The sequence below is a fragment of the Pinus tabuliformis genome, chromosome Q, assembly GCF_031772625.1.
Source record: "Pinus tabuliformis cultivar Carrire ecotype Pingquan chromosome Q, CPIR1, whole genome shotgun sequence".
NCBI classification, from domain to species: domain Eukaryota; kingdom Viridiplantae; phylum Streptophyta; class Pinopsida; order Pinales; family Pinaceae; genus Pinus; species Pinus tabuliformis.
The window spans coordinates 1,301,715,371-1,301,727,728 of record NC_142296.1 but is presented as its reverse complement, the minus strand read 5'-3'; the positions used below and the strand labels follow the sequence as shown (position 1 = coordinate 1,301,727,728).

At 36.8% G+C, this 12,358-nt stretch overlaps 1 protein-coding gene across 2 annotated transcripts; it reads left to right on the top strand.

The window, feature by feature from the left end:
• The first annotated feature begins 823 nt into the window (after positions 1-823).
• LOC149224603 (uncharacterized) lies at positions 824-11,415 on the top strand. Of its 2 annotated transcripts, none has more exons than XM_089386179.1 (4): positions 824-939; positions 1,330-1,404; positions 10,573-10,675; positions 11,080-11,415. In XM_089386179.1, exons 2-4 carry the CDS (start codon positions 1,398-1,400, stop codon positions 11,177-11,179), a joined length of 210 nt encoding a protein of 69 aa, XP_089242305.1. In that variant the 5' UTR covers positions 824-939; positions 1,330-1,397; the 3' UTR covers positions 11,180-11,415. The 2 variants fall into 2 exon arrangements, with proteins under 2 accessions (XP_089242305.1, XP_089242306.1); XM_089386180.1 differs by having other exon boundaries at positions 917-1,057.
• The last annotated feature ends 943 nt before the right edge of the window (positions 11,416-12,358 follow it).

Below are 12,358 nucleotides of genomic sequence, written 5' to 3'. Positions count from 1 at the left end.
TATTACATCCCAATATAACATGCTTTACACATGTTGGGTGATGATGGAATCATTTTATTTTTTTTATTATTATTTTTAATTAAATTAGAAGAAGACCTGGACAATTGATTATTTCTTAAAATAAAAATAAAAAAATTGTATCATTATTAAGTCATTTATAATTATTTTTCATGTTAAAAACATAATATGCATATATGATAATCTATTTAGCGAAGAGATTGTGGAGAAATTGAGAGCATTTATTGTAAAGCTTCACATAAAAAAATTGAATACATTAAATAAATAAAAAAATAATCTGTACCATAAATTATCTCTAACGTCTTAAATATTAAAATATATATATTTTTCCATAAACCTAAAAATTACTTTATTGTTCAACCTCTCCCCCACTATTTCAAAATGACTTATGGGTTCAAGAAAGTCCTCATAAATTAAACCTAAACCTTATGGCATAGTGAAAAACTTACTTCTCACTTTCCATTATTGAACTGAGACTTCTGTGATCCATATCAATTTTTATGAAGAATTTTCGGCGAAAATCACATAGAAAAACTTAAGTCGACGCGTTTCGAACCTTCCAGTGCGGTTCATCATCAGGACAAGTTGAATGAGCAGATCTGATTTAGCACATTAAATAGACAGGGCAGAGAATCCATAACTCAACGGCTAAAAAATAACAAACAGATAAAAAACAAATATACTCATCTAACTTCTCTCTTTCCAGACAAAAAAGTAACAAATAAAAAACAAATATACTCAGCTTTATATAAAGTCAACAACCGTTAGCGGTTTAAAAAGTTTGTGTATGCTTTAACTCTCGTTTGCGGTCGCGGTCGCGGTCGCGGTGACGGTCACGCTCCTAACCCTTTATATAATTGTCGGACTCCTCCGTTGGTTGGTTGTGGAAGTTTCCCGAGGGAGCTCTGTCTGTGTGGGCAGGTTAGTTTTCATCCCCTTTCACAATTTTGACGTTCTTTTGAGCATTTTCTGTTTAAATCTGCCCTGTGTTGGGCCTTGCCATCTGTGCGTTTGCTCAGAGGGCTGAAGTTGTTTGTGGGTATGTAAAATTTGGGAGATTTTCATGTTCTTTATGAATTTTAAGTCCATTTCAAAAGTTTTGTTTTTCATATCTAATGGATCTATTGAACAAACGGGCATAGGCTATTGTTTAAGGGGTTTGGGGTCTGAGGAATTTGGTCCATATAAGAGTTTAAAACTGTTTTAATGGAGTTTGTTGTGCAGTTTTGTATTTTTAAGTTTAGATAAAATCATTGTTTATAAAGTTTTTTTTCCGTTGGTTGATATGGGGAATTTGTATGGGTGATGTAGCCGTTGAAGCCCTTCTGGGCTAGTGACGAAGGGATTCAGAAGTCGTATTTCAAGCTCGGTTTTTCACCATGACTCATATCCTTTCTTCTGGTATATAAGCTATTTGGCTTTAATTTTTCGTGTAACAGAGCAGTTGTAGGCTACATGACCCTTCTCTTCCCTCTCGCAGAACTTAGTGCTGCAAAATGGTGAAATCTATTTTCCTCTCTCTTCCTTTATTGTGAATTGAGATCATTTTGATCTATTGGATCACATCAGAATGTGTTTGACAATGTTGTGGTGTGATCTAGGGTTTCGGTTACCTCGTTGGCCAAATTGGTGAAGTTATCTTTAAAGAGTAGTTGCTGCAGCATATGGTTGTAAAATATTTTGTATTCTATGAGATTTTGGTTTTTCTCTTGTTTGAAAATTTCTTTGAATTGCAAATATTATATCTTTTGCTACGCCGCAGGGACTAAGGTGTATCTATTCCATCAGATTCACCCAGGACTTCAATCTGACCTCAAGAACCCACCACAATAGCATTGCAGCATTATCTTTAATTTTGGTAAGTAAATGCGGATATTCTATTAACAAAACATATATAGGGATACGGCCATATTCAGCAGTGTGTTTGTCTATATCTCATGATTTTTCTTGAGCCCTATGACTTGAATTTCTGGCCCCTTCTACAACTTCAAAACTATCATTTTAAATAGTAGTTGTGGATTGGGATCTGAATGTCAAAATACAAATCGATATCACTGATTCGTATAACATATTTTAAATAATATAAAGATTTTGTGGCCTAGAATTTTTATATTTAAAAAAACGAATAAACTTTCTTTCATGCTTATCTCTGTTGGCTTCGTCATAGCGGAGTTGCAGCGGCTGATTCTACTTTTATGCACTGGTCATTCTGCCCCATTTCCAGTGTGACTGTCATCATTTGGGGTTTTTTGAGATCCATCCTTTGAAGGATCGATTCCAGCATGATGTTCTGTGCTTTTAATTGATTCTGCATTGCTTGTATACGCTATTGGAGCGTTGGTCCACTCTCTTTTGATTTTGCTTTACCCATCTACATCTTCTTGAACTTCTCCATTAAGAAAGTCTTTTAGCTCTTCTTCCATATCTTTGTTGCGTCTGGTAGATGACAACATTAATACTGGCAATACATCCTTCTCTTTGGCATATAATCCTTTATGATGTACTCTTTTAGGCTTTCAAGTTTCTATTGCCCGTTGTACTTCATCTTCATTCAATGTACCTCAAACACACATGGCAGTAGTTGTGCACTGGGCATTTGTGGCCATATTTGCTAGCATTTTTCTTCCATGATGGGCAGTGACCCACGTAAACAAAAAAACTTATACGAAACAATAGATCTTCTATTATTTCCTCCAATATCCAGCTTCCTGCTCCTTTGTTGGGGTCTTTTTTTAATTGCTTCGATAATAATTTTTGAGTAACCTTCAAGGATGACCTCCTAAAACCAGTTCAATTTCTTCTTTCAGTCCTTCCTGAGCTATCATGGCCTCTACAAGTTTATTAGTTGCCTCCCAAATCATTTCAGTGTAAACAAAGAGAGGCTCTTATTTATCATACTTTATAATTCCTTTGATTCCTGCCCTGTCCCGGCTTCTCACCCAAAGCACCATCAAAACTTATAGTAACTTTTGGAATTTCTTGGGTTCTTTGGGTTGTCTTCTTCCCCAGTTATAATTGCTTTAACCATGATTATCCTTCTCTATCTCCCGTGATTTTAGCTTATTCTATCTTTGAAATTAGTTCTTCCTTTACCCATTTTGTTGCCTACTATTGTTTTTTCGATGGTCCTTTTGATTTATGGCCCCATCTAAATTTTGATCCGTAGACTAAGTCATGGTTGAGGTTTGGCAATGATTTGCTTTGGTTCAAATTTTGAAATTTTTATTGAATTTTTGATAAGGCTTCCTATTAGGTTTGTCGGTTTGGTTCAAATTTTGAATTTTTTATTGAATTTTTGATAAGGCTTGCCATTGTGTTTATATAATAATAATAATAATAATAAAATAAAATAAAATAACATAAAATAGTAAGAAATTTGCACTAATAAATATCCAAAATGTTTTCAAGATCTTGGAGATGACAAGGTTAGATTATGAGCTTGAGTTGTGACACAAGGTTATGTATGACCTTCTGAGATCAAGTCAATAAGAACTCACATTCTTTATGTATTACCATATTACACTCTAAGTTAAATTGTGTTTTCATCAAAGATGCTTGCCAAAATGGCAGCTTAGACTATTTGTCATGCTCATCGAAATTGGCCAACTTTTCAAAGCAAGAGTTCCCACCACTATGGAGCGACTCACATACTCAAGGGAGTTGTGAACTCGGTCAATGACCATGAGGTTCACCGAATCTCATTTTTTTTTAATGTTTGCTGAATTTTGAGCTTGAACTTTTAAGTACGGTGAACCTTGTGACACGGGCCCTGGAAAATTCATTTGTTTCTTTTGATTCATATGCTCCAACATGCAAAACTTGGGGCCAAGTCTCAAATTTTCTTGAGCTTGACAAGGTTAAGCTAGCCCTATGTTCAGAAATAAGAAAATTTCAAAACAAAAATCCTGATAATAAGCCCCATATGGAAATAAGACAAAAAGTAAGAAACCCTGAACAAAATGTTTACCCTTCATTCCTCTCGCAATAATCATTCATGAAAGAATAATAAACAAAACGTGCATTTATTTATTTAGTTATGCTTAGGTATTAATGCCTAGAGAGGTGTGCCCTCATGGAGACACACACCCTCAGATGCCCTATTAGAGCCCCAATGTACATAACATAAAGTTAAGTCTTAAGATTTATCAAGTTCCAACATTCAAAACCTGGGGCTGAATTGATTCCTTTTGATCTATGGTTACTCTTTTTCTAATCTTAGGATCTCTTCTCTATTGTTAAGCTACCCTCATTGTCTTCTCTGTAATGACAATAATGTGTCATGGGGCAGTTTAGGAGGAAGTGATTTCTATTTTCTTTTGCCCCTTGGTAGGAGACTAAGCATGAGGGCCCTCAAAATTCTTTTTGTTTATAAGGTTATATCATGTTAAAATGCATTTCTTTGGAAGTTTGCTATTTTAGACAAGTGGCCATGGTATGTGCATGGTGTTATATTTTTCGAACCCAACACTTGGTATTCGGTTCCCAACAATTCCTAATACAAAAATATAGCGGAAGCAAAAATAATGACTCAAATCTGAATCACAAACATAAACAGATTTATGCTCAATCAACAGTTCTTAAATAATAAATTAATTAAGAAACTTACTTGGGATCTTGTACCAGGGATAATGGCCCAACAAGGAAAATACAATATTGATCACTAGCCTCATTGCACTCTAAGACCCAACTCATGCTCATTGAGAAGCCTCTCTTAATCTTGTGCTCCTATTGTGTCTTAGCACCTCGCTTTAGGTTCAATTTGTAACTTTCCTAAACTAAGATTGACGGACAAAATTAATTCATCAAGTTAACCAAAGATAAGTGACGTTACTTTAGTTAACTATCCTATATTTAGCTTTCTCTACTTTAACTCAAGTACAAGTCATAAATTTATCTTGCCTTACATGCACATCTCACGCATGTCACACGCAACACATCAACATGCATGCGAGCTCCTAACACGGCAAATTAAAGTCCTTTTAGTTAAGACACAAGACTAGAAGTACCTTCTAAGCTACAAAGCTCAACACTCCCTCTTAGTGAGGGAGGTACTTTTGGAAGAACCTGCTTCACCTGAATTTGTCTTCAAGCCCATCTCAGTGTTTGTAGCTGCTACCTCTGACACTAAAGCCTGCCTTGCCACTTGATCTGAAACTTGACTTGAGAAGTGCTCCTTAGCATCCATCAATATCACATATCATACCAACTAAGGCCCCTGTGCTTGAAGAATCACTCTTCCTCGTCACGTGCTTCCTCTCAGCAACTGACACTGATATTTTATCCATTGTCCTAGATCCCCTAGATATATAGGTTGTCTGAGCAACTTGTATGACTGGCCTTGTTTGATGCCAAGCACTACAATTGCATCCAAGGTCGCTCACTCTGAATATAGAAGTTCTTGTCTATCTTACAACAAAATTTTATATCCAACATCCTCCAAGGTTGAGTACCATCAACCTTGGAATAAACAACATTCCTGTCACCTCTAGAAATTCTCCCTTCTCTAGTTGGAATTTGACACATCCAACCCCTTCATTGCATGCGTGGTGCTAGATTGCATGCATTGTGTTATCTCCACAACTCACATGGTTGTATGAGTTTGTCTCTGAAACACTGTGGAACACTGACCTCATCCCTGTCATGTGATTGGATGCTCCACTGTTCACTAGCCATAACTCACTGTCCTCATACACAACAATACTATTGTCAGAAACACATGCAATTAGAGAAAATTCCTTCTCGAATTTCTCTGTAAAGTCATCAATCTCAGCTGATGTTGATGCAGCCACCTAATCCTCCTCCATTTTGTATGGACATTGTCTCGCATAGTGACCAGTCTTGTGACATGCGGAGCACTTCACTTTGCTCATGTTCTTCATAGAAGTAGGTTCCACACTTCCCTTTACTTTATCTTTGCCCTTTTCAGCAAGAGCAAAATTCTCCTCTTCATCTTTACCATCATGTTGGTTTGCAGTTTTGGAACATCTCCTTGTCTCTTCCTGTACATAATCATCCCACAATCTATTCTAACTAGGCAGATTTTCTTGTGTGATTATCCATCAACAAAGGCATCCCACTTTGGAGGAAAGCCACTCAAGGGTGACCTCACCAACTCTTCACTGTCAATAGTTTCCCCTATGGTTGCCAAATCATCTCTAATCTGAGTGATCCTGGTTAGGTAGGATGCAACTGTGTTAGTTTCAGGCATCTTGGCATTTCTCAGTCTCTCTTTCAACACCATCTTTCTATTTTGGTTTGAACTCTGGTACAACTTGGTTAAGGATGCCCACATCTCAGTCATACATCTTCCCCGTTAGATGGGGTATAACATGGTCTCTAATGGAGTCTAGGAAGCCTAGATCCATCTTAACTCTGGATCTATCAAGTGCTGAGAGAGATCAAATCTTTCGACGTGCAAACCTCTTTTTTGAGTGTAAAATTTGAGAAAAGGTGTGCAAACCTCTTTTTTGAGTGTAAAATTTGAGAAAAGGTGTGCAAACCTCTTTTTTGAGTGTAAAATTTGAGGAAAGGTTTGCATCTAGAGAGATTTAATTCCTCTTAGCGCTTGATAGATCTAGAGTTAAGATGGATCTAGGCTGGTTTCAGTGGTGTGCGGCTAAGGAAAATCTATCGAAGATATGATTAATTTGATCAATAATATGTAAATACATCTAATATTAATATGATCATTTTAAATATGCTAAATATGCTTGAGATTAATTTGGTCATTTTAATTTTAAATTTGCTTAGTTATATTGTTAATAACTTTAATTTTAATGATGAAAAACGATCCGAAATAAAATGTTTGAATGCAAAGTGACAATGTAATAGCATTGAATGATAGAAAATGTGAAAGAACAGGCAACGGGCAGCGGGCTGCAATCTCGGGCAGCAGGTTGAAGGCTAGTTGTTGGTCAGTTTGACAGAGATGGCTACTAGGCTATGTTATGGGGACAGGTTGGACGGGGCAGGAAATTTCAGCTCGTGGAAGGAGTGGATTGTTCTGTTATTTGAGGAGCAAGATATGATATTAAATTGCCTCCTAGCTTAGGTTGATGGCACTCGTCGTTTCCCATATAGTATTTCATTCTATGGTTCATCTGTTGAAAACATTTTAATTGCCTTAGACCAAGGCACCGGCTACTCTCCAGTTTACAAGCTATTTTCCAAGCCATTAATGGCCCTTTCTTTTCATGTTTACTTTGGACTTTTGTTCACCGAAATTTACTCCTTACATTTCCGCTCATCCATTTTCCTGCAGCAAGACACTCTGTCGGGTCTCAGGTTGGAGTTGAACATTCTTCTTATTCCATTTCTTTTCAAGTTCGTCTTGGAGGAATATATTACCAAAATCATCCTTAATCTTATTCTTCAGTTCCCTTTTCACAAGCATTAACATTTCCAGGATGAACATTTTATAATCTCTTCTCAAGTGGTCTTCTACCCTCTATAAAGTTTGTGCATTGCAATTTTTCAAATCTAAATGGAACATTGGATGACTTTTGTGTTCTAAAGAGGATTTTCAAAGAGGAATCACTTACCATAAATTTATCAAGCTTCTCTGCTATTATGAGGGATTGTTTGCTTCTTTTGTTTTCCATGCGAAGGAACCTTTGCTGTGTGGATGTCAACTGGGTTCAGGTAATCCACTAACTCTTGACAGCTTTCACTTGCTTGATCCAAATGCCTCTAGCCACCCTTTTTCTCACAGTAGCATTAACATTTCCAGGATGAACATTTTATAACCTCTTCTCAAGTGGTCTTCTACCCTCCATAAAGTTTGTGCATTGCAATTTTTCAAATCTAAATGGAACATTGGATGACTTTTGTGTTCTAAAGAGGATTTTCAAAGAGGAATCACATACCATAATTTTATCAAGCTTCTCTGCTATTATGAGGGATCGTTTACTTCTTTTGTTTTCCATGCGAAGGAACCTTTGCTGTGTGGATGCCAACTGGGTTCAGGGAATCCACTAACTCTTGACAGCTTTCACTTGCTTGATCCAAATGCCTCTAGCCACCCTTTTTCTCACAGTAGCAGTGCTTATTATCACTGGAATTAGTTTTGTTGCATTATCATGATCAATGTTTCATAAGATTTTGTCAACCACAATATCCTGACTGACATTTGTAAGATTTTGTTCCCTGCATTATCATGGGTAGCATGCTTACAGGGTTTGGAATCTGGTTGATTATCGTTGCAAGTGTTCAACTTGTAGCTAATCCATGGCCCTAGAGATGTATTCTATGTGTTGCTGTTATAGGCAAAGAAATCATTTTTTCTAGTTGGCACAATTGACATTTCTATTTTCTTTCCCTTTTCTTCTGAAGTAGCTTCAAGAAACACATTCCAAGGTTTATGAGCTGCACTGTATAACATGGATTGACTTTGTCTTTAATGTCAAGTTTGAGGTGTGACTCTCCTTCCAAAATATCCTGGGACTTGCACCCAGCCTCATCCGTTTTTGACACATGCCATCCAAGGATGTGGAACTCTTCTGCCAAAATTTCCTGGGACTTGCACCTGGCATCATCTGTTTTTGGCACATGCCCTTTGAGGGGGCTGTAGGGCAGACGGCATGAGAATGGAATCTTGGTGGATGTTTAATGCTCCATTCGCTTCATCAGTGAACAGGTGTGACTCTCCTTCCAAAATATCGCAGGACTTGCCTCATCTGTTTCTGATACATGCCATCCAAGGATGTGGAACCCTTCTGCTAAAATTTCCCTGGACTTGCACCTGGCATCATCTGTTTTTGGCACATGCACTTTGAGGGGGCTGTAGGGCAGATGACATGAGAATGGAATCTTGGTGGATGTTTAATGCTCCATTGGCTTCATCAGTGAACTGCAGCTCCAACTATAGTTTGAGCAAAATTGCTCCATGATCCAGAATTTTTGGTAATAGGCTCCCTTTTTCAATGCGAATGTCTTATGTAACTTTGAAGTTATTGCAATTTAGGATCAATGTCAGCTATCATATATTTGATTTTGTTTCAAGTTGAGAATTGGTTTTCTTTCAATCAGCATTTTTGATAGTTTTGTTATATGGCATTAGCTATGCTGTTCAGGTTATGTCATTACTATGGAATCCATTTGAGTTCCTTATCAACAGTCATCAATGAATGTTTCACATGCCTCTTCTATGATGAATGCATGGCCACTACAAAGTTATTAGTTGACTCCCAGTCCCATAGGAGTGGCCAGAGACCCAATCAGAGTTTCTTCCTTCCAACCTTGGATGGTAGGAGTATTCCTGAATCCTTGCCCATACATACCCCCCTCCGCCCCAGGGTCATATGGTGAGATCCACTTCTGGCCCTAGGAGACTTTGACAGCGAGCCTGTACCCAGTTTTCCTTTCCGGCCATCAATCATTAGACTCGGGAGCCCCTTATATCTCTAGCTCCATTGCCAGACCTTACCATCTCATGCACTCATCCCTTTTTAGCAGGCCTTTACTATTTTGTATTGTGTTGCAGACTATTGAGTATTTTACTATTTTGTATTATATCACGGTCTCTTATATACGTGTCATGGCAGCACTACCACTGTTTTTTCTCTCTATATATTTTTTTTAGCATTTTTTAGAAGATGTGGCTGCACTCCCACATTGTGGCCTTCCTCGACTGTCCTGTCCACCTCTGCAACAACTCCTCTGGTTATTTTTATTTCTTCTTCAGGACCTTGACCTCTAGTACCTTCATCTGTTGCAGCCATATTCTCATAAAAAGCAACTAAGCACCAGAAGAGGAAAGCCCCGTAGATTGTGCCTGAGCAAAGGGTTGCAACACTGGATATGAATTTTGAAAAGACCCCTATTCATTGGCAGAGAAATACCACCTATCACATTCTCAATAGTTTCAAGAGGGAAATAGAAGCAATACATGGCTCATTACTGAATGTACTCTTCTTCAGTGCCATTGACATACTGTTGTGGTCATCAGTTGGATATCAATAAATTGACTTACTCCTCCCTGATATTTTCAATGTAAACAAAGAAAGGCTCTCATTTATCATTCCTTCCCATCCTTCAATTCTCACCCTGACCAGGGTGCGAGGCAGCATAAAAGTTAAGTTTGACTGCTGGAATTTTCGGGGGTCTTTGGTTTTCTATGTTGTCTGCTCCACTGTCATTTCTACTTGCTTTAACCATGATATCCATTTATATCTTTCACGCTTTTAGTTACCTTTTTCAGCTAGATTTAAAATCATCTTTTCTCTTTCCAGTTTTTGGCTTCCCTTGTTTCTTTGATGTTCCTTCTGATTCACAGATTTATAAAATATTTGGGCTAAAGAGAGGCCCTGGAAAATCCATTTGCTCCTTTTGATCCAAAAATTCCAACATAGAAAATCTGGGGCCATGTTCTCAGATTTTATCGAGGATGGACTCCCTTTGAGTGCCTTGTTAATAGTCGTCAGCAATGGATTCTATGATGAATTCCAGCAGTAAGAGTAGATTGAGTGTTTTGCAATTTGAATTATTTTCAGAATATTATAGTTATGGTTGTGGATGGAAACAAATTCAAGAGAATGTGTCCTTAACCTTCCAAACGCGGAAATCAGAGAGATCGTGACAGGGAGAGGGCTGCTGCCCGATCTGCTAAGGCAGGGAAGAACAAGGATGATGGCCTTACTCCTGAACAACGAAGAGAAAGGTACTCTTCTTTGCAAATTTAATGTTGTTTTATTATTGTGATTCTCTGTGCATTTGTTGTTTGAAGGATTGGATTACTGAAGCAGTGTTCATGTAAAATGACTAATATCACCATGAAGGTTGCGTCAAGGTCTTTGCTCCAAGTATCTCTGGATATTGGTGGTGCATGAGTTACTCTAGTTAGACATAAATGCTGAAATAATTATGTTGTCCTGTGTTCTTTTCCAAAATGATTCACTATTGTTATCGTGAATGCTGCATTAAGGTCTTTGCCTCAAGTAGTTCTGGATATTCATTATGCGTAACTCTAGTTAGATTAAAGTGCTCAAATAGTTAATTGTCATTCGTTTTTTTTCCCAAAATGAGAGTTTTAGTAATGTCTACTATGATTTTCTTGTAATACAGAGACGCTAAGGCACTTCAGGAAAAGACTGCAAAGAAGGCAGCGGCAGACTCTGGAGGAAAAGATGCTGGAAATAGCAATGCCAAAACCTCTAAGAAATAGGCTAGCATATTTGATATGCCTCAACTAGAGCTGAAATAAGGAATGGTCTTGATATTTGGTTATCGTTTTGCTATATGGTTTGTCATATTGATTTGATCTTGCTTAAGAGTTTTTTTTAAGATGTCCACCATACTGAAGATTTCTGATAAACTTGGCATGAAAATCACTTTAATGTACTACTGTTGTTTTGTTGCTACCTCTGATATAATTATGTGTCATGGCACTTATTAATTTCATGTTATAACTAAAATGGTTAGATGAAATTAATCTTTTCCTGTGAGAACTCTTCTGATGCATTACCTGGGTGAAGACTCGAAAAGGAATTTAGTACAAGGTCTTTAACATGTGAAAGTGCATTGGATCCAGTTGCAAAAGCTTGATTGCATTCTACTCGACTGTGTATGTTTGCGTTATTGTTTCAGCATCTTTAAAGTTTAAACATTCCTTTCTTTAACATACGGAAAGTGTATTGGTCGGCTGGCAAAAGACTGGTTGCATCTCCACTCTGGAATGTGTGTCTGTGTTGTAACACATTGATCCCTCTAATATAGTTACAGATAACAATTTAGTTTTTAGTTTTTACTTTTGCATTCCTTTCTCACTATGGGGTTGTCTAACTATTCTATGTTATGTTATGGCTATAACAATATAGTTTATAGTTTTACTTTTGCATTCCTTTCTCACTATTTGGTTATGGTGTTGTCTAACTTTTCTATGTTATGTTATGGCTAGAATCTACTGAAACAATTTTTGGTTAGGTTGTGATTTTTTGTTATTTAAAATGTGTTTAATAAGTTAATGAAGTATCAGGTAATAAGTTAATGAGTACCAAGTAGTGAGTTAATGATTGATTTATTAATTCAATTTTTGGTTAGGTTGTGATTTTTTGTTATTTAAAATGTGTTTAGTAAGTTAATGAAGTATCAGGTAATAAGTTAATGAGTACCCAGTAGTGAGTTAATGATTGATTTATTAATTTTTTATCTTATTTGTTAGATAAAAATAATGTACTCAATGAAGCAGAGGAAAGTATGAAAAAATAGTAAGATTAATGAAGCAGAGGAAAGTATGAAAAAATAGTAAGATTTATTTCATTGTGCTTAATATTTGTTAGGTTTTAGTTTTAGTTTTAGTTTTGCATTCTTTTCTTACTATTTAGTTATGGTGTTGTCTAACTAT

Bases quoted from the DNA above. Each gene is read 5' to 3' on its own strand.
- LOC149224603 (XM_089386179.1), top strand. The intron at 10,676-11,079 runs GTACTCTTCTTT...CTTGTAATACAG, and splicing joins CCTGAACAACGAAGAGAAAG to AGACGCTAAGGCACTTCAGG.